General features: G+C 36.9%; 1 protein-coding gene across 2 annotated transcripts in view; it reads left to right on the forward strand.

The window, feature by feature from the left end:
- SNX30 (sorting nexin family member 30) overlaps positions 1–21,810 on the forward strand; it is a 201,893-nt gene that overhangs the window by 111,935 nt on the left and 68,148 nt on the right. For both annotated transcript variants that reach the window (XM_044660509.1, XM_044660517.1), the window contains one exon: positions 7,678–7,788. In XM_044660509.1, coding sequence (XP_044516444.1) covers positions 7,678–7,788 — 111 coding nt within the window. The remainder of the gene's footprint in view (positions 1–7,677; positions 7,789–21,810) is intronic.

Below are 21,810 nucleotides of genomic sequence, written 5' to 3' on the forward strand. Positions count from 1 at the left end.
TGAGAGTGGTCAGTTTAACTTAAAAAACATTTTTAAAAAGTTTACTTGATTTTTTTTATGCCACAGACAGTCTTTTCCTACTTCCAAACTTTTCTCATATGTCAGAACATGCAAAAGCAACCAACACCATAACTGTGTCTGTGCAATATTCATCTCCTTTAGTCCCTTTGCTCACCAAGAGCAGGGAGGTCTGTTTCATAATCTGCCTTCTGGAACCTGTACTGGTTATAGCATGAAATAGGCCGTCAGCTAACTTTGAATATTGCTTTCATTTACACTCTGGTAGTCATATGTGTTCTAATAGTTTGGCTTTTTTGCTTATTAGTTCAATGCTTATCTTTCCATCTGAATTCCTGAATTTTATAGCAGTTATTCTATTACATTCATATATCAGTTTATTCAACCATTCCCCAATGAATAGTGACTCTTTGGCTTGGGTTCCAGTTTTTGGTTAACACAAAAAGTTATTCTATGAATATTTTTATATATATTTTACTTCTTTTTCTTTCTACCAAAAAATGGTATTGCTGTCTGAAAAAGTACAAACAGATTAGTGTCTTTTTTCTACATACCTCTAAATCAGAGAAAGTATATTTTACTTGTATAACCTATGTCAAATTGCTCATTATCTCAAGTAGGGGAAGGAGGTAGAGAATTTGAAACTCAACATTTTAGAAAACTTGTTAATTTGGGGGGTGGGGTTGGGTGGCTCAGTGGGTTGAGAATCAGGTCTAGGGACAGGAGGTCCTGGGTTAAAAATGACCTCATGCACTTCCTCTAGGCAAGTCACATAACCCCTACTACCTAGCACTTATTACTTTTCTGCCTTGGAACCAATATACAATATTGATTTTGATATGGAAGGTGAGCGGTTTTAAAATTTTGTTTACTTGTAATTGGGGAAAAAATAAAATATTGAAAGATTTAAAAAGTATATTTTTAAAAGTACTCTTATAAGCTCTCTGAAAATTAAATTGCTTGTGTTACATCTATTACAAACTGTGACTACAAAAGGGCTAATGAATCATTTCCTTTTTCTGTCCAATTTCTGATGTTGCTGTCTGTATATGAGGGTTTCATCCAGTATTTTGGGTAGCTAGGTGGCACAGTAGACTGGACCTGGAATCTGGAAATCCAGAGTTCTAATATCACCTCAGATTTGAGGTTGCATGAACCCTGGACAAGTTATTTAACCTCTATCCATCTCATGTCCCTCATCTGTAAATAAGGTTTTCTCCTAATTTCCACAATTGAATAAATGTTTCTCCTAGGACAATATTGAGGCTAGTCCCATAACTGAATAGAAAGGGAACTAAGCTAGTTCCAGAATTGAGTCACATGATGGAGACAGTATGTTTCACTCAGTTCCCACAATTAACCACTTGCTGTCCTAATCCTTCGATTCCCTCCATTTTTTCACAAATAGGAAACCCTGGTAGGCTACTGCAGTTGTCTAGGTCAAAAGTATAAAGCTCACTCCCTAGTTAATCTGAACCAAATTAAAATGTAATGGGGGGGGTGGGGCAGCTGGGTAGCTCAGTGGATTGAGAGTCAGGCCTAGAGACAGGAGGTCCTAGGTTCAAATGTGGTCTCAGACACTTCCCAGCTGTATGACCCTGGGCAAGTCACTTGACCCCCATTGCCTACCCTTACCACTCTTCTGCCTAGGAGCCAATATACAGAAGTTAAGGGTTTAAAAAAAATTTTTTTTAAATGTAATTGGGAAATATTTAGCAAAATAAATAAAAATATACAATACATAATAGTTGGATGTTCATATGTGGCTCTTTAAGTCAATATTCAGCCAGCAGTATCCATTTCTATTTGAGCAAAATAAATAAAAATACAATATAGTTAATATGTGGCTCTTTAAGTCAATATTCAGCCAGCGGTATCCATTTCTATTTGAGCAAAATAAATAAAAATACAATATAGTTAATATGTGGCTCTTTAAGTCAATAGTCAGCCAGTGGGATCCATTTCTATTTGAATTTGATACCATTGATCTATGTGGATGATAATGAAAGCCCTCGCTAGCGTGGCTGTGGAAATAGAAAAAAAGGAACAGATACTTGATGTGGAGGTGAAAGCTGTATCTCCAGGAAGTTCTAAGAGATGGTCTCCAATGCCCCTTCCAGGTCTGAATCTGGGATCCTGTAACAGAAGTGGTAACTGATTATATATTAGACTTAGTGTCTGTCCTCTAGGTTATAAACATGGAAGCCAAGATGAATAGATGATTCCACAGAGAAAAACAGTGAAGGTTTAGAGCAGGGGTTGGCAACATATGGCTCTCGAGCCATATCTGGTTCCACCTCCCGACCGGCCAGTTCCGGGCAGAGCCCCAGGATGTGCCCCAGGGGGCCCTTCAGCCCCCGACCCTCCAGCACCTTCTGCCTCCATCCTCCTCCTTCTGAAGGCGTTTATACTCTCACAGCCAAAAAGGTTGCCAGCCGTTGGTTTAGAGGGTGGGAGATAGAAATGAACTATTTTGAACAAGTTGAGTTAGAAATGCTGGTAGATATGTGATTGGAGATGCCTTGTAGAAAACTGAAGATGAGATTCTTGAAGTGCCAAAGAAAGAAACTCGGGAGGTTATCTTTAAGGGAAAAGTGGAACCAAATTTGGTCTAAAAAGAGTAAACCAGACTCCAGGTAACTGTGGTCCAGGATGTTATCTTGAAGGCAGGCATTGTCTTTGTTTCTATTGATGATATTACTTCATGTCTAGCAGGAATATCTCCATTCCAGCATTTTGGAGTGAGGTGGGGAGAATGCTTAGATTCCAACCAGTATTTATTTGGGGTCTGTTCAGGTCATGTTTTGGGTTCCACCTAAAGGAGCACCTCTTCTATAACAACAACAATCATAGTGCTAGCTATATTAATATTATTATTATTTTTATAGCATTATCTAACTTTATTCTAGAGTTTTAAAGTTTATAAAACACTCTTTAGTCTCACAACAGCCTTGTGAGGTAGGTGCTGTTATTATTTCTGTTTTACAGATGAGGAAATCAAGCCCAAGAGAGTGACATACAGGGTCACATAATTAGCGAATGACTGAGGTAGGATTTATGCTTAGGTATTCCTGACTTCAAGTCCAATTCTTTTTTTTTTTTTAAACCCTTACCTTCCGTTTTGGAATCAATACTAAATATTGGTTCCAAGACAGAAGAATATAAGGGACAGGCAATTAAAGTTAAGTAACTTGCCCAGGGGCACACAGCTAGGAAGTATCTGAGATCATATTTGAATCCAAGACTTCCTGTTTCTATGTCTACTGAGCCACCTAGCTGCCCCAAATCTGGCTCCTAGATACAACCACCCCCTAACATCAAAGGTCTAATCTAGTTAGAAAAAGCTCTCACCCTAGAGCCATAAGATAGCAGCCACAGGACAACCTACCCAGCAACAGAACTTCAGTTCTCAGTGCAAAGGAAGAACTATTTAAAAAAATTAGGTTTACTATACCTCATTGTTTGGTGGTCCATGTCTGGAATACTGAGCAGAAATGATTTTTTTTTGTTTTAATTTTTTTTACCTTCAGCTGCTTTGCTCTTCTCCTGATCTTTGGACCAATTTAGCAGAGTTTGGAGTACATAATTAACTTAATATACTGTTGAATTGTTGTGTTTATAGGAAAACAATATATACAATTACTACAGCAATGTAACAGAATAAAAAAGGGAAACTGAATGTTGTGTAATTGTAATGACTAGTTTTATTCTTGAAGCAGGGTTGAGCAAATATATCTCTATCACTTCTTGGCAGGGAGGAGAGTTTGTGGGTATAAAATTGTATAAAATATCAAACTTGGTTGATATGTTGGTTAGTTTTACTGAAATGCTATTTTTTAAACTCTTTCCCCCACTTTGTTTTAAGGAATGCCTTTTGGTTGGGAAGGCATGTGGGATATACTGGGAAACAAAAGTGATATTTTTAAAATGGGAAAAAAATATATATATATATACACACAATTACATACACATGTACATATTTTAGAAAAAACTCATATTGGCAGCTAGGTGGTACAGTTGACAATGCTGGAACCAGAAAGACCTGAGTTCAAACTTTGCCTTAGGTACTTGCTAGCTGTGTGACCCTGAACATATTACTTAACCTTTGTCTCTATTAAGTTCCTCATGTATAAAATGGGGATAATAAAACCGCTTCTAGTTGTTATGAAGATAAAATGAAAAAATATTTGTAAACTGATTTGCCATAAAGAGCTATATAAATGCCAGCAATTAATTATTATTATTTCTGGAGTATTAATTTAACAGAAATGGTCCCATACATCTGAAAAAGTCAGAATCTTAGTCATTTAAAAATGACTTTTTCTTTTTCTTAGACCCACTGGTAAGTTAAAAAAATAAGTTCTGATTTTGATTTATAAGGGATACTTATTGAATGTTATTTTACTTTTAAAAATAGGTCAGAAAAATGTCACCAAGTTTCCATAATGAATATGAAAAAGTACAATTCAATAAAACCAGAGATTAGTCTATTGCATGACAGTTATGAAAGCTCTGTCTCAGAATTCCCATTTCCCTTCAAAGTTTAGGTCAGACACCACCTTTCACATGAGGCCATTTATAACACTTTTCCCCCCCCGTGCCAGTGTATCCTCCCTTATTCTCTGGAACTGCTTTGTACTTACTTTGTATATATATAATTTTTTCTATTATATAGTATATCCAAAAAGTCTTAGTGTGGTTTTAAGGCAGTAAAATCTAAAACCACACTATGACTTTTTTGAATACCCTGTATATATATACTTGTTTCTCTCTTTCTCCTCTCCTCTCCTCTCTTGAATAAACCCTTCCCTTCTGTCTTAGTATCAGTTCCAAGGCAAAAAAATAATAAGGGCTAGGCAATTGGGGTTAAGTGACTTGCCCAGGGTTACACAGCGAAGCAACAACTGAGGTCAAATTTGAACTCAGGATCTCCCATCTCTAAGTCTGTCTGTCTATCCCCTGGGCCACCTAGCTGCCCTTACGTGTTTCTCCTGATTGAATATAACTAGCTTGTTGGCTAACTGACTATTATAGTTATGTATAAATGGGGATATAAACATGTATATATATTCCATAGCAAGCAATACGGATTCATGCATATTCCTCAGAGTAAAAATCATTTGTAGTTAGAAAATTCTTAGAAACAAAGACATATCCTTATACATAGAATAAGAAAAGATATATAATGAATTCAGACATGAAAAGCATTGCAACAGTACAAGTTTTATTGGTCCCCTCTGAGAAATGTGAGGAGGGTGGGAAGGGGCATTGAAGACATGGCACCATCACTAATTTTCATACCTTCCTCTCCAATACATCATCTTCCATCCAGTGACACTGGCTTCCTGGCTATTCCATGAACAAGACACTCCATCTCTCAACTCTGAGCATTCTCTCTGGCTGTCCCCCATGCCTAGAATGCTTTTCCTTCCTCCATTCTAACCCCTGAACCTCCCTTTTTTTTTTCTTTTTTATCCTGGGACTCCATTCTAGGAGCATAGGGCCACAACCAGTAGGCAATGGGTCACACTGTTGCTCAGGGTCACCCAGCTGGGAAGTGTCTGAGCCCGGATTTGAACCTAGGACCTTTCGTCTCTAGGCCTGGCTCTCAATCCACTGAGCTAGCCCAGCTGCCCCTACTTTAGGTTGCAGTTTCTTTAGCAGATGTAGTTTTTACAGGGTGGGGTTGCTAGCCCCACGCCCAACCCTCCTCCTTTTTCATCCGGGCTAGGGACCGTCCTTGGCCCAGGAGTGGTAAGGGTGGTAAGACCTCCCTGGCTTCCTTTAAATCCCAACTAGAATCTCACCTTCTCCAGGAAGCCTTCCCCTCTTAATTCCAGTACTTTCTCTCTCTTAATTTTTCCCATTTTTCTTGTGTTTGGCTTGCTTTGTATATAGCTTGTTTGCATGTTATCTCCTCCATTAGATTGTAAGTTCCTTGATGGCAGGGACTGTCTTTTGCCTTTTTTTTTTTTTAACCCTTGTACTTCGGTGTATTGTCTCATAGGTGGAAGATTGGTAAGGGTGGGCAATGGGGGTCAAGTGACCTGCCCAGGGTCACACAGCTGGGAGTGGCTGAGGCCGGATTTGAACCTAGGACCTCCTGTCTCTAGGCCTGACTCTCACTCCACTGAGCTACCCAGCTGCCCCCTTTTGCCTTTTTTTTTAAATCTCTAGTACTTACTTTTCTTGGATTGCTTAGACTGATTAAGCCCAGACTAGCCCCAGCTGCATGGGACTTTTAGAGGAGCTAACAGTTCTGGCAGAATAGTCATTTAATGCTTAGTCTTTGGCTCCTGTTGGTGCCAGTATTAGCCATGAAGCCACTCTTGAGTGTTGGCCCTGGAAGGATGCTTGACAAATGTTTTTTAAACCCTTACCTTCTGTTTTAGTATGAATTCTAAGGCAGAGGAGAAGCAAGGGATAAGCAATTGGGGTGAAGTACCTTGCCCAAGGTTACATAGCTAGGAAGTGTATAAAGCTGGATTTGAACCCAGGTTCTCCCAACTCTAGGCAAGATGCTCTATCCACTGTGTTACCTTACTGCTCCAAGCTTAACAGTTTTAGTTTGTGTTGGCCCTCTTGTGCTTTACCTTGGAGAAATGTTTTAGTTTAAGCCTACCTATTTGAGACAGAGATGAAAATTCTGCATAATAACAATAGCTAGCATTTATAAAGATCTTTACAAACATCTCCTTTGACTTCCAGAATATTCCTCTAAAATGCCCAGTCTATGTTTAAATAAGGAAAAGAGTCCTGAATCTTCAGGAATATTAAGTGTAGATTAACTAATCAATCTGTAAGCATTTATTAAGTACCTATTAAGTACGTGACATTGTGCTAAATGCTGGGGATACTAGTTAAGTTTAACAATCTGTAGTTGCACAGAGCTTAGATATCTGGTGGAGAATGGGAAGGGGGAAAAAGAGAGAGAGAGAGAGAGAGAGAGAGAGATGGAGATGGAAATGGAAGAATAAATACCAAGAGTTAAATACAAGATAGTTTGAGGGAAGGCAGTAGCTGTTGAAAAGGATCACAAAAGGCTTCATACAGAAGGGGTACTTGAGCTGTGTCTTGAAGGAAGGATGTAAATAAAGAATATAACCAGCTGTGGTCTCCCAGTCTGAGGTTTAAAGCTCTGTTAATCCTCCACCCCAGGAACCTTTACCACAAACGGTTTAGCAAAAGGAAATGATTTAAGCTATATCTTCATTCAGGTACATAGGCTGACTTGAGATCCAGTGGCAGTCTTTGTGTGTTTCCACCCTTCCTCAAGGGAAAATACTTGGCTTCAGAGTAGAACTTTAAGGGCATTCATTGGAGCGCTAAACCACCATGTCTAAATACAGTTCTGAAGGCTAGCTCTATTTCCATTCTCACAAGCCAGGGGGTGGGGGAAAAAAAAAAAACCCAAACATCTTCATTCCAGCCTCTGAGTTTTAAGTTGGGTCTGTAGAGCCAAGATGACTTGTCATCCAGAATTGAAAGACTTTGCCACTTGGCTTCGGGAGCCTTGGGGATGAGGGAAGGAGGGGTGTGGGTGGAGGCAGGATTTCCTTAAACTTGGTTTATTCTGAGAAAGCATACACATGTTTTTCTTTATGCACCTCCTCCACTGTCTCCTCTCCTTAATTTTTCTTCCCTTTTTCTTTTTTGTAGACCAGCCGGATAGAATTTGACTTGCCAGAATATTCTGTGCGTCGGAGATATCAGGATTTTGACTGGCTGCGGAACAAACTGGAAGAATCCCAGCCTACCCATCTCATTCCCGTAGGTAGTAAGCCCTTGTAGCTCATTACTCAGCTTCTCTGCATCTTTCTGGGTTGGAATGATCCCTGGATCTTTCATTAAGCTAAGTGCTAGACACACTATTCATACAACAAACTGCCTGCCATGGGGGGGCATATGTTCTAAGTTGTTTTGATCCATCTCACAGGTACAATGTAGATTTCAACTTATGGACATCCCACATTTTTCAGTATTTTATGTCTTAAGTTTTTTGTTGCCGGTTGGGTAGATGGTGTGAATGAACACACAGACTCCTTGGAAGTTTGTTGATCAGAACTGTCCTAATGAAGTCTGGATTGTACAGGTTCTAAGTTCAAGGTCAAGCAATCTTAGTGTTAACCCTTAATGTGTAATGTCTCTAGAGACTCTGCTGTTTTTCCTCACAGGCACTGTATCTTGGCATTTGAGTAGTTTTTGTCATGGCTAAGATGTTAGATTATCTGGGTATGACTAAGAAAGAACATATATTCTTAATAATTAATCTTTTTCTTTCTATAAAGGTCTACTTCTTTACTATAATTGAAAATTATCTAATGATATCCTCATTACAATAACATTTGCCTATGTTTTTAAAAAATTTAAAGAGAAGTATAAATACCAATTTATAAATTCAAAAAATTTTTTTACTATTCCTAAATTCTAAATTTTGCTTAACTTAGCAATATTTCTTTCTACCAGACCTAAGTAGAATCTTCCTGGAGCCTTTGCTTAAGGTTAAAAGCTTTCTGGCCCTCAGGGCCTTTTTAGGCCAGGGTCTCAGAAAGCCCTCAATGGTACTTTCTTTTACAGAAACAACCTTTAATTACCTCCTTTTGGCTTTTATAGAGGAACAAATTGAGTGATTCTTTATTGCACTCTATTCCTCTTTGAATTTTCCTGTTCTGTCTAGCTTCCAAGGAGAGATTTTTTATATTCTTTGCAGCATGTCTCTGCTGTCCTTAGTCTGCCTTTCAAGGTAAAGGTCAAATTATGGAAAGCTATAGATTTGGTTCTTGCCTATATCTGTGTAAAAATATAGCAATCTCTTTCTGGTTATCTTGGACATCTATCTTGTTATGTCCCTTATTGACATGATAAATATTTTATATTGAATCCTAAATATTACACATAAATTCCTTTTAGGGCAATGGTTCTTAACTTGAGCTCTACAGATAAATTTCATGGGGTCTGTGAACCTGGAAAGAAAAAAATTTTTTTTTATTTTCACCAATCCTTTGTTTTCTTTACAACTTTATATGTTTCATTTTAATGCATTTTAAACATTATTCTAAGAAGGAGTGCATAGACTTTACCAGACTGCCGAGAGGGAGTCCTATGACATACCAAAGATTATGTATTCCTACTTTATGGGATTCCTAGCTTATACTAAATCTGCTTCTTAAGGGGACTTTACCTCTTCCTTTTTTCCTTCTGAAGTTTTTTTTTTCTTTTAACCCTTACCTTTCATCTTAGAATCAGTACTGTGTATTGGTCCTTTGTAGAAGAGCAGTAAGGGCTAGCAGTGGGGCTAAGTGACTTGTCCAGACTCACCCAGCTAGAAAGTGACTGAGGCCAGATTTGAACCCAGGACCTCCAGACTTGAGCTAACTAGCTGCCCTTGCTTCTGAACAGTTTTAAACTCATTTGAATAGAATAGTGTTTTCATTTAATATGCTGGCTTCCTTACAACAGAATTTTAAATTTACCAGTTAAAGAAATATTTAATTTTGTGGAACCTGGCTTTATAACATATCTTTTTAGTTTTATATAGATATAGATAGATATAACTATAAAAAGATATAACAAGATTTAGTTATCTTGTTAGTTGGTGATATCTCCTGGTAGAAAAGACTGCATCTTGGCTAAATTATACACTATAAGTAAGTAGGCCAATGAAGAAATGGGCTGGGTGGTTCTGAGTCTAGTATCCTTATGTGGAAAAATTCCCAGGGTCTCAGCTAGACCTATTGGGAAGATGCTTGATAACAATGAGGAGATCTCAAGTGAATGACAATGCCACAGAAGAAAAGGGCCAGCCACTATCTATCTTAATGCTCAGGCAAAGGGCTTTTTAAAAATTTTATCAAGGCCATTCAAGTTATATATATATATATTTTTTTTTTGTTTGTTTGTTTGTAATGGGATTTCTTTTAATCTTGGCTCTAAAATAGAGAACTGATACATTCTAGAAGAAGAGTGCTAGAAGGCATAGAACAAGAGTTAGGAGAAGGCTGGATAGAAACTATTTACTGGGAACCAAGAATAATTTTTACATTAAAAAGTATACTGTATTTTAAAATATAAAAACCAATCTAAACTTGAAGGCAGTACAAGAACAGGTGGCATTTGGCCATACTTTACTGAATCCTGTTTGACATATTGGCTATAATACTGGAAGTTCAAATTTTGTCTCAGATACTCATGAGTATTTGTGGTCCTTGGCAAGACTCATAACTTTTTTGTGCTCAGTTTCCTCATCTGTAAAATGTGAATAATTGTACCTATATCATAGGATTGTTAGGACAATATAAGATAACATATATAAAGTGCTTTGCATACCTTCTGGCACTATGGGAAATGTTAACTCAGACTGGCTAGAGGGATTTTAGAAATAGAAGTTATTCCAGATTAATAGAGACTACTGTTATGGGAGATGTATCTCCAATTTGAGTTTATGTAATAGGTTACTGAGGCTGAATAAACTTATCACAATAGAGAAATTTTAGAGGTTAAAAACCTAGGTTTTATATGCTTAAGCACAGATTTAGTAGGTAGAAAAATAACCCTGAATAAAGATTAGGATTCTAATGTGACTTTTTACTAGAAAAATTTCTCATTTACTAAAAAATTTCTCATAGAGATAGAGAAATAATTTTTGACATATAGTAATCTAGCAGTCTTTGGCCATAGAAGTTGAAGAAAGTAAAAAAGAATTGTAATCTCATATTACAAGAAGAAAAACCCAGTTACCCAGACTCTATAGTAAACAAAATCTGTTGCATATTAAACTTCCTTTAGAGGGTTTGCAATGGGCTGATTGAGAGGAAAGATTTATATGCCTTTGGAGTCTTCAACAGGGGTCCTTCCAGAAAGTTAGCTAGGGAAATCCTTCCACAAATAGCTAAATCACCTTGGGAAACTCAAGCTCCCCTTTGGCTTCTTACTTGAGGAATATCAAAAGGCTTTCCCTAATACACTTATTCCATGATTCAGGTTTTAGCGAGGTGACATTAATATTAACAGAAAACTAGTGTCAGCCAGCCTGCATGTTCCAGGAGGAATGACATAATAAAAATTAACAAAAGAAAATGAAAAAGTTATTATTGAAGTTCCCTGTTTTGATCATAAAGAGATCTGCAACACCTCTCTTTGATCACACACTTATAAATTGGTACCTCCCCATTAGAATTTGGACATATACCTCTTGCAGGCAAATATGAGCCCAGGAAACATTAAAACGAGCAATACACTAATCAGTATTAAATAACATGAGATCTCCCTGATCCAACACATTCCTAGTATTTGGGAGTTCCCACTCCCAAAATCCATTTAATCTTTATATTTCATCTTTAAGTCTTAGATATCTCATGTAGCCATCTGATACTAGGAAACATTTTCCCTTAGAACTTGGAATAGGTCTTTTTTTGCCAGGGCAGTTCTAGATAAGTTTTTTCCCCAAAAGTTCCACTTCCCTGGTTCCAAGTTACTTGCAGAAAAATTCACTAGCTAATGCTGCTAAAACTTGCTAGTGATAAGACAATACAATTTAGTAAGGCCTAACATGACCTCTTAAATATGGCCTTCCAGGAACTAGTTTATGTACTGAAAAACAGCTCAGACAGATGGAGCTCATCTTATAAACAACAGAGCTATAAATATAGAACCACCAACAAGGAGCTCACTGAAGTTCAGAGAATTTCAGTTTTAACATATCACTTACTCATTTTAGCTTTACTTGAATCTGGTATGTAATGTGGATAATGCTATCTACAGGTTAAAGGAAGAATTTTTAAGAGGTTCCAGGAAGGCCTAACTTATAAAATGAATTCTTCTTAATATTAATAGTTAGAGACTTCAAAAACAGAAAAAAATTATTAAAATTTTCCTTTGCATTTATTAACACAGTTTTACATATAAAATCCTTGATATAATTTTGAGAATTTCTAAAGAATTACTAAAATATTATCAAGGCCCATATAAATCCTAGGAAAAAATGAGAGAGAAAAAAAATTTACAGAAAAAATTCATGTTTATGTTCAATTAGACTCAAAGGAAGTTCAGGACTTTGTTATAGTTTTTCATTCTTGTTTTTAATTATCTTCAGAATCAAAAGAAAAATTCACAAACTATCCAGGAACACATCATGTTTACTTTTCCTTTTGTCATAGTTCTTAATGGAAACATTTAAATGCGATATATATATATATATATGTATATATATATATATACACACACATACATACATACATATGCATATGTGTGTGTACAGAGAGAGATAAATAGACACACTCTAGTTCTTAGCGAAAATAGCCTCATCTTGCTACTTTTCTCAAAGTGAAGTTTACTACATTAAAATGGAAAAATCTGCATAAAATTTAAAACTTTTATTTCTTAATTATATCACATCTTTGTTCTATCCCCCACCCCCCACCCCCTCCTTTATCCTCAAGAAGATACCAAAGTAGGGCAATTAGGTGGCTCCATGGATGGAAAGCCACACCTAGAGAGAGGAGGTCCCGGGTTCAACTCTAGCTTCAGACACTTCCTAGCTGGACAACTCTGGGCAAGTCACTTAACCCTACTTGCTTAGCCCTCATTGCTCTTCTGCCTTGGAACCAATACTTAGTATTGATTCTAAGAGAGAGAAAGTAAGGTTTAAAAAACAAAAAAGAAGTGTATTATCAGATAATTGTTTTTTAGCAGGAAGACAGTACAATATCACAGGGAATTCTTTTGAGAGAACCTTTTGCTTTACTGGACATAAAAACTTTTAAAATTAAATTTTATTTATTAATTTTCAACAAAGAAGCATTTATTTTTTTCCTCCCACCTTCCTTCTGGTAACTTTATCAGTTGGCTTACATCATCACAGATTAACATTCTCTTCTAGTGGGTGAGGCAAATTACTAATTTGAAAGTATGCTATTTTGGTGAAATCTAGTTAAATTCTCATGGTTTCACCCTCTTTAAAAAAAGGCTTACTTGGAAGTGTAATAGTCACATTTTTCCTTCCCCTTGTTAAATTTTAAAGGGATAATTTCCCTCTCAAAAGCAATTATGAATACATCAAATTTTCCTTTATGTAGAATTTCATGTGAACATGCCAATTTTTTACATGTGTCACTAGAAGCACAGATCCTTAGCTATTTTAATAAGTATATAATATAGAATTTGTTATTGTTATTATTATTGTCATCAATGACATTTGCTGAAATTGGGCTGTTTAGATATGATTTTTGTTGCCTGTTATTGGGTTACTATGAAAAAGTAACTTTGCTTCCTAAGAGCAGGGCTATTAGTGTCCGTGTTTCTTTATTTATTGTAGTCTCAGTACAGACATTTTCAATTAGGTGCTAAGGACAGAAAGGGGAAGAATATTAAGCAGTTTAAATGCTGCCTGTAAAAAGATGGATGTTTAAAGATTCAGCAACTAAAATTTGTTAGTCCATTTTTCCAACCACCAATTTTATTTTTTCAGCATTTGAACCATATAGGAAATACAATTTGGCAAGAGATTCATTTAACAAATTATACACTTTAAAGTTTAATATGTTAACACACCCAAGCAAAACAAAATATCCTGAAGGCCAGACTATTTATAAAAATTAATATTTAATCATGACTCACATTTATACTTTACAACAGCTCAGTAAATTAGGTAATACAAGTATTATCCCCATTTTTCAGATAAGGTAATATGATCCTCAGGGTCATTCGTCTAGTAAAATTTGGAACTGGGACTGGCCTCCCAGGTTTACCAACTGCTGGTCTCGTGTTCTTTGTATTTCGTCATGCTGTCTCTCCACATTCCAAGGAGACGGATGAAAAAAATATTCAAAAAGGCAGTTAAATTCATAAGTTCACAAAGACCATTCATAAAGATAGTTAAAAGTGAGGGAAAGATTTAAGAGTTTTCTGATCTATAGAATATGTTCTTTCAGGGGTCTGGTCATTACAAGACCCTTTTAGAAGATATGAATCAGTCATGAAAATCATTGGATATTTTTTAGTATGAGCCCAACATGAACACAGTTGCTTTTTTTTCTAGTGAAAACAAAGTTCCAATCAGAGTCAACAAAAATAACACTAAATTCAATCCTACCCACAATGAATGCAGTGCAGTGATTACTTAATATGACTTATACAGCCGGAGATCAAATTTGAATTGATGTCTATTGAATTTTGACATGAGCACTATCTGCCACTGATGTCATTAGTCTGTATCAGTGCATAATACAGCCAGATTTTTGTTATTATGTTGTTTGTAGCCTATGAACATGAAATAAGTCGATTTATTTTCTCCTATGTCTTTAATTTAGATCTCTGTTGCAGATTTCTCGTTATCTCTACCTTGGGTCTCTTTCCTTAGTCAAAACCTGTAATTTCACTGGTACAGTCAATTTTCAATAGGAATCCTTCATCCATGAATGCATAGTGGTGGCTGATGGGAAACTATATGTATGAAAAGAGTTACTTAAATCAGAGATGTCAGACAGGGCTTCGGTCACCTGCAGCCCCAATCCAACACTCTAGAATGCTGCCTGAACCAGATTCAAGTGTAATTGGGAAATAGTTAACAAGATAAATAAAAATACAATAAAACATAGGTAACATTACATTTTAAAACTAAGCCACCCACTTAGATACAGATCATTAGCTTGGTTTTGATTTGAGTTCAACTCTACTGCCCTAGACATGGAGAGGTTGTGACTTCTTCATGGTTATGCAGCCATGTCTCTAATTTTTTAATAATGTTATAATATCCCTTTGTCATAGATGACTACAATGCTTATTTGAAGAGAGAATCTGTTGTGACAGCTAAAATTACTGTAAGTGAAGACATTATAGACCATTTAAAGTAGTGGGAAAACTCCAAAAAACCCAAGTCCAGAAAATGTGATCCATTAAATTTATCACTGAGACTCATAAGTATTATCTTTAATGGAAGAAAAAGATCACAATTTGCTTTATATTTATGTATATATACATATATGTGTGCATATATGTATATATATATAGTAGCCTCAGATAGCAAAAAATGAATACATTAAAGCAACATATTAAAGTGATTAAAACACCCATACTCTTTGACCCAGAAATCTTAGTATTAGGCAAGAAATCAAGGGTAAAAAAAAACAAAGCTAGTAACTTATGAAATGAATGTAAAAGTAAAGTTACTTAGATTTGTTACAGATGTTCCTTTGATTATCTACATATGACATGTTGTTGAAACACATGTAAAGGAACCTTTGTTACTCTGCAATCTATTATGGAGATGTTATTTATCAAGAGGAAAATTATATTTTACACTGCATTTGTCTTATGATAAAATGCTTACTTAGGTACAGTAGTCAAAAATGTGATCCCTCATATAATTTGAATACACATTTTCTGTTTCATTGAGGTTAACTTTTATCAAGAAAAATGAGTGAACAGTGATGTATACGATTTTTTTTCCCAAATGGCTACATGAATATTCCACTTCATAAAAAGCGACCCATTAAAAAGTGAAGTCTTAGCAAATTTGCAATAATAATCAAATAGTGGTTCAAAATTTGTAAGTTGGGTTAGCTGGGTGGCCCTATGGGTAGAACATCAGACCTGGAGTTTTAAGGAACTGGATTCAAATCTGGCCTCAGATACTTCCTAGCTGTGTGTCCCTGGGCAAGTCACTTAACCCCATTTGTCTAGCCCTTGCCATTCTACCTTAGAGTTGTTACTGAGACAAAGTGAGGGTTTAAAAAAATTATAAGTCCTGATATCACCTGTGACATCATTTTGAGAAATTTTGCATTCAGCCCAGCTATAACATTAATAATAACCATAATATGATTATTATTTTTACATATGATAAATATAAAGTTATAAAGGATTTTGTCAATGAAGAAATTATCTGTGTCTATTGGGATTCATTTTATGCATTTAAAATTTTCATTTTGAAAAAGAGACCCATCAACTTCAACTGACTGCCAAATGGGGTTTATGACACAAAAAAATGTAAGAATCTCTGGTTTCTATGTAGATAGTTTTACAAAATGAAGGAGGGGAGGAGACAGACATGATCATATTTTTGTAAAAGGATTGTTTCGTGTCATATAAAATCTCGAAATCACTGCCTTAATATAATGTAATTATTCACTTCAAAATAAATTACCCCACAGTTCCCTCAAATAGCACACTTTCCTTGTTTATTGAGAATAGGATCCAATTAAGAACCCTTAAACAACATAAGTTTTTAAGGAGCACATCTTTCATGTAACGTGAAACATGTTCACATATTCACTTGCTCATTAATTCTTCTTTCTGAGCCTTTTGAGGCTTGGGCAAGTGGGTCAGCGCTTATTTTCAAGGTTGTAGGGCTTTGCTCTATAAAAGCCAGTGGAGCTAATTATAAGCCTTGCCTCCAGCTGCAGTTTCAACATAACAGCCATTTCTTTGGATGAGCAATTAAATGAATGAATGAAAAATGTATTTATTAAACACTTATGTCCAAAATACTCGGGATACAAATAAGAAAGACCCCCCCCCCTTCAGGGGCTCACATTCTAGTAGGAGAGAGCGCCCAGAGACAAGGTTTCAGCTGTAAGTTGGAAGGAAAGGTTCCACAGACCTTAGGGTTCAGAAGCAAAGGAGGAGCTGATAATGTTTCTTCCTTTATTCATGTCCACTGATAAAATATTGTCTTCTGATGTCGAATTAATTGACAGTACCAAGGATTCTGGTTCTCCCAAGAACAGTTACTAGGCATCTCTACCAGAAAATGGCTGAAGGCTCTGTGCTGGGAAGCATTGCTGTCCCCCAAGCTCCTGAACTCTGAGTCCTGAGCTGTTTCAGTGTCCGAGGGAAGATGGTGGTCAAGGGGGTGCTTTGTCTTGTCTGGCCCAGGCTGCCTCCCAGCTCCCGGGGAGCCTGACTGCTTCACCGGGGCTGGCTTGTTTGCCCTGTGGGTGGTCGTTGGTTAGGAATTGGGAGGGATAATTGTACCTTCTTTCACAAGAGTTTCTTCCCTGAATGATGGCTGTGAATGTTGGGCCAGAAGCAGCAAGTATTTGGGGGTGGGAGGTGCTGCCGCTGTTCGGGTTCTTGTGCCCTTCTCCCCGCGATAGTGACTGCTCAGAGGTGGTAGGGAGTCGCTTCCCTGGAGGATGGCGGTGAATACTGGGGGAGAAGCAGCAAGTTTAGGGATGTGCTCTTGCGTCTGTCTCTCTGTTGGTGATGACTGATTAGTCCTGATTGCTGCTGGTGGTGAGGAAGGTGGATTCCCTTCTTCATGATAGTTTCTCCCCTCAGTGATGGCAGGGGAGAATGGACTAGAAACAGGTCTGGGAGGGTGAGAGGCACTACTCTTCCCGAGGTTCTTGTGTTCAGGCGGGGCTCAGCCCAGGAGAGAGGGTGGTCGGGGTGAGCTTGGTTTGACTTGCCTGGCCCATGCTACCTCCTTCTTTCCCCAGGCGCCTGGCTGCTTCCTTGAGGCTGGTTTATCTGCCCTGTGAATTGAGCAGTCAGCTTTAAAAAAATCCAAGTACTCAAATTCCTTGTTGGGTTAATAACCCTTTTAATGTTTACATTTTGCTATGAATTCACTCCTTTTTGTAATTCAGATGCCAAAAGGATGAGAGTTTTTATTTGAGATCAGGGCCTTGACAGACAGAAGAAGGAAAGTTAGAAACACAAGGAACTATATGAATTAGTTGGCTTTGAGAAAACAGTAAAATGAATGGTTCTAGACATCTAGGAATTCAGCAGGAAAAAAATGAGAGGGAATGAAGAGCTAATACACGAGGAAGATGTCAGGAAGACCAACTGCTTAACTTGCTATTTTTTGTAGGACTAACCTTCTTTAGTCATTAGCTGCTGGTTATTTATTGCATTTTCTTTATAAGAAAGCACTTGACTTTCAACATCTTGACAGTGAAAGGAAAAGAAACTCTGAACATATGTGTCTGCTTTACAAAAATTAAAAAAAACCAAAACAACAACTTATGCTACTTGGAAGGTTGCCACTATGAAGAACAATGAGGCTTCCTCCTACAAAATGCCTTTGGATCCATTGCATTGGACCATTATTTGGACTGTTTATTGGACCCAACCTCATGGGTTGGTATCAAACTCAAAGAGAAATGGAGACCACCAAAATGTAGATGAGAGTCTTTCCATGCTGCATATTGATTTAGAAAACTACAAATAAACATTACCTATACTTTCATATTTTTATGTGTATTTTATTATATATTTCCTAATTATATTTGGTTAAGGAGGCACTTGGGAATATTTTCAGACTGAAAAGCTACCTGCCAGTGATTAACTGATAAACCAGAAGACCTGAGTTAAGATCTACCTCTGCCACCAACTGGCTATGTGACCCTAGGAAAGCCATTTAACTTTCAGTGCCCCAGGAATATCTCTAAGATAATCAGTTACATACCTGGAAGCATATCAAAACCCTTCTTAGTTCAACAAAAAGTATTTCTCCAGCCCAACTCCTTTTAGACTTTTCCCTTTTAGGAACAAAAAACCAAGGTCCCAGGGAAATGGATTAAGGATGGTAACCAAGTTTTGAACCAAAAGTACCTTTTATTTAGTTCCAATCATTGCTTTCTTTCCCCATTCTCTGAAATAATTGGGTTCATGTGCTGACTTACTGGGGTAGTACCCTCTTTTCCATTTAGAAAATATTAGAATATTGATCATAAGGAAGAATTTTTTTCTGTGTCTAAGTGGAGTGGTCAAGGAGGTAATTGAGCAATTAAAGTAGTTTTTGGCAGAAAAGATTATCTTAAAGCGTTTAACCTTTTCCTTATTCAAGATTCTTATAAATGTTATGCCAAATTGTCTTCTAGGATAGAGATGCCCAAAAGTTGGAAGATTATTCCAGTTGATTCATTTCTCTCTCTCAGTTATGATGCTTAGATTTGGAATAATGTTAAACTAATAAAAATTGTTTTTAGCAGACTTGTGTCTAAGATGCAAAGTAAATATTAATTTTTTTCTTCAAAACAGAGAAGGTACTGACCTTTGATCAGGGGAATTTCCTAATGAGGGAGTTCCTCATACTAATGAAATTACAAGTTCAGTCTATATCTTGTATTAATATTAGTGCCTCTCATTTGTACAAAATCTATAATTTAAGAGCCTTTTGGCAGAATCACATTTGATCCTCATGCTCTTACTTTGGGGGTAGGCAGGAAAGGGCAAACACAACAGTTAAAAAAGGATTTTTGATACTTTCTCCAAGATCTTAAATTTAGTAAGTTTCTCTAGCCAAGACCTAAACCCTCATCTTCTGGCTTTCTAGTTTTCTGTCTTTCAGCATATTACTTTCCATTTCACTTGTTTAAGACCACATTGTCATGGGGAGTCTGGAAAACTTCTTGAGGGATTAGCTAGCCAAAAATATGGAATTCATTCTTGTCTGGCTTCTTTCACGTACTGATACCTTGGAAAAAAGCAAACAATAGTCAGAATTTGTTTTATATTTGCCAGAGGAAATATCCCAGTTCTCTGAGAGGTAAATGAAGACTATTAAGCCTGGCATAATTATGTATGCAGAAACTCATTTTTAAAAAAACAATAAATAGCTACATAATCATGTGTTTTAAACAAATAAAGAGAGAACTTTTGTGTAAGAAATATTGTTTTAATATGCAAGTGGTACAATATATCCTGTGAAACTATAAAAAAATTAGTTATGGAGCCAAGATGATGGATTGGGGCACCCATCCAGCTGAACTCACCCAACATTCCTCTCCAAACAATTTAAAAATAATACCTCAAATAAAATTTTAAAAGTGGCAGAACCAACAAAAGGTCAGGGTGAGACATTTTTCTGGTCTAAGAAGACTTGAGAGGTTGACAGAAAAAGCCTTTGACACTGGGATGGAGGTCTGTCCAAAGCCCACACACAGTGCAGGTAATGGGCTGTAGCAGCAGTACCTTCAGGAGCAGTCAGCCCAGAGATAGTAAGTGGGTTGGACAGCTGGTCAGAAAGAGATTACAGGGGATCCTTTTCTGGGTATAGCTGGTACTTATTGGCCTCTCTATTGCCCATATATTGTTCTGGGTCACAGGATGGAGAGGAACACTGGTGGTCAGTCACAAGGGAGCAAAGGCCCTGGTCAGAAGTTCCAAAGTAAAGAGGAGTATGAGTGCTTATGGCTGTAGGCAATCAGGAACCCTTTCTGAGTAAAGACCAGAGTACAGACCAGGAGAGCAGGATCATATCACCTTTGAAGCAGCAAAAACTTACAGACTCCTAGAGCTAGGTACAAAAAAGTAACACAAGGAATCCTGAAGCTTGGGGCAGTGTCTCCCCACCACTAGGTAAGCATAGCCCAACTTTAACTTAAAATTCAAAGTCAAGAAATAAACTGGAAAAATGAGCAAACAACCAAGAGAGTTTGACCATAAAAAGCTATTACCATGGCAGGGGAGACCAGGGCATAAACTCAGAAGAAGACAACAATATGAAAACACTACAAAAAAAGACTCAAAGAAAAGTACTAATTGGACCCAAACTCAACAGGGATTATTGGGAATATTATAGATTTGGGGTTAATTAAAAGAGATTAATGCCCAAGGATAGAATGAGGAGTACTGCCTCAGGGTCTTAGACTCAGCTTAGAACTTGAATTCTGGATTCTTGAATTCTGAGCTGGAATTCTGAGGTACTGATAAGGATTGGATTTTCTGACTGTCAAGGTCTCTGGAAGCTGAACTGGGCTCTGGAGGCTGGTGGTTTTCTGGCTCTCGGGAATTTCCTTTGATACCTTGTGAATATAGATTGACAGTTTGGAAAGAGAGAAAATGACAGGTTGGCAGTGACTGGAGGAGAAGATTAACAGAAAGAAGAAAGAGGACCTTTTCTTTTATCTCTATAAACCTGCAGAGTGAAGACAAGGCTTTTGGGCCTATGTAGGCTGAGAAACCATCTCTGGCTGACCAGGCCCAACCCTGACTAGGTTGGCATTGGAATGGTAAACTAGAAGGATACTTGGAGACAGTACTTTAAGAATCATATATATATATATATATATAGATATATAGATATATATAGATATAGATATAGATATAGATATAGATATATATAGATATATACATAGATATAGATAAGGATATTAGAAATAGCGTATGTAGAATAGATTTTGGGGTTTTAGAATAGTTAAGGAGAGAGTGAAGGCCTGGGAACCAGGCAGAAGTGACTTCGTGAGAAGTCTTGAGTTGGGAGTGGGTTGTTAGTACCCCTTTAGCATTAGGGACCTTTCCCATTAAATCTTTTTACCTATCCTTATACCTGTTAAACCTTAAAGTCATTAAATAGAATTTAAGTTTACATCTGTCTCCAAGACTTGTTACTGTCAGCCAATTTTACTAGGCCCAATCCTATTACACAGGCCTAAGTCTAACTGCTCTTAGCTCATAACAACTTCATCTGAAAGACAGCCAGCCCTTACCAACAACAAAGCAGAGACTAAACGATACTGAGTTTCAAAATATACATAACAGTTGAAAACTGGGAAAAGAAATGAGAGTGATACAAAAATAATTATGCAAAGATAATTAACAGCTTGGTAAAAGAAGCACAAAAAATACTGAAGAAAATAACATAAAAAAATAATTGGAAAAATGGAAAAAGAGGTAAAAAAAAGAGAACTTCTTAAAAGTAGAATTGACCAAATGGAAAAAGAAAAAGAAAATCTCACTGATGAAAATATTCTTAAAAATTGGTATTGGGCAAGTGAAAGCTAATGTCTCCACGAGACATCAAGAAACAATCAAAGGCAAAAGAATGAAAAATGGGGGGGGGGG

Source organism: Gracilinanus agilis, chromosome 1, assembly GCF_016433145.1.
Source record: "Gracilinanus agilis isolate LMUSP501 chromosome 1, AgileGrace, whole genome shotgun sequence".
Taxonomy (NCBI): Eukaryota; Metazoa; Chordata; class Mammalia; order Didelphimorphia; family Didelphidae; genus Gracilinanus; species Gracilinanus agilis.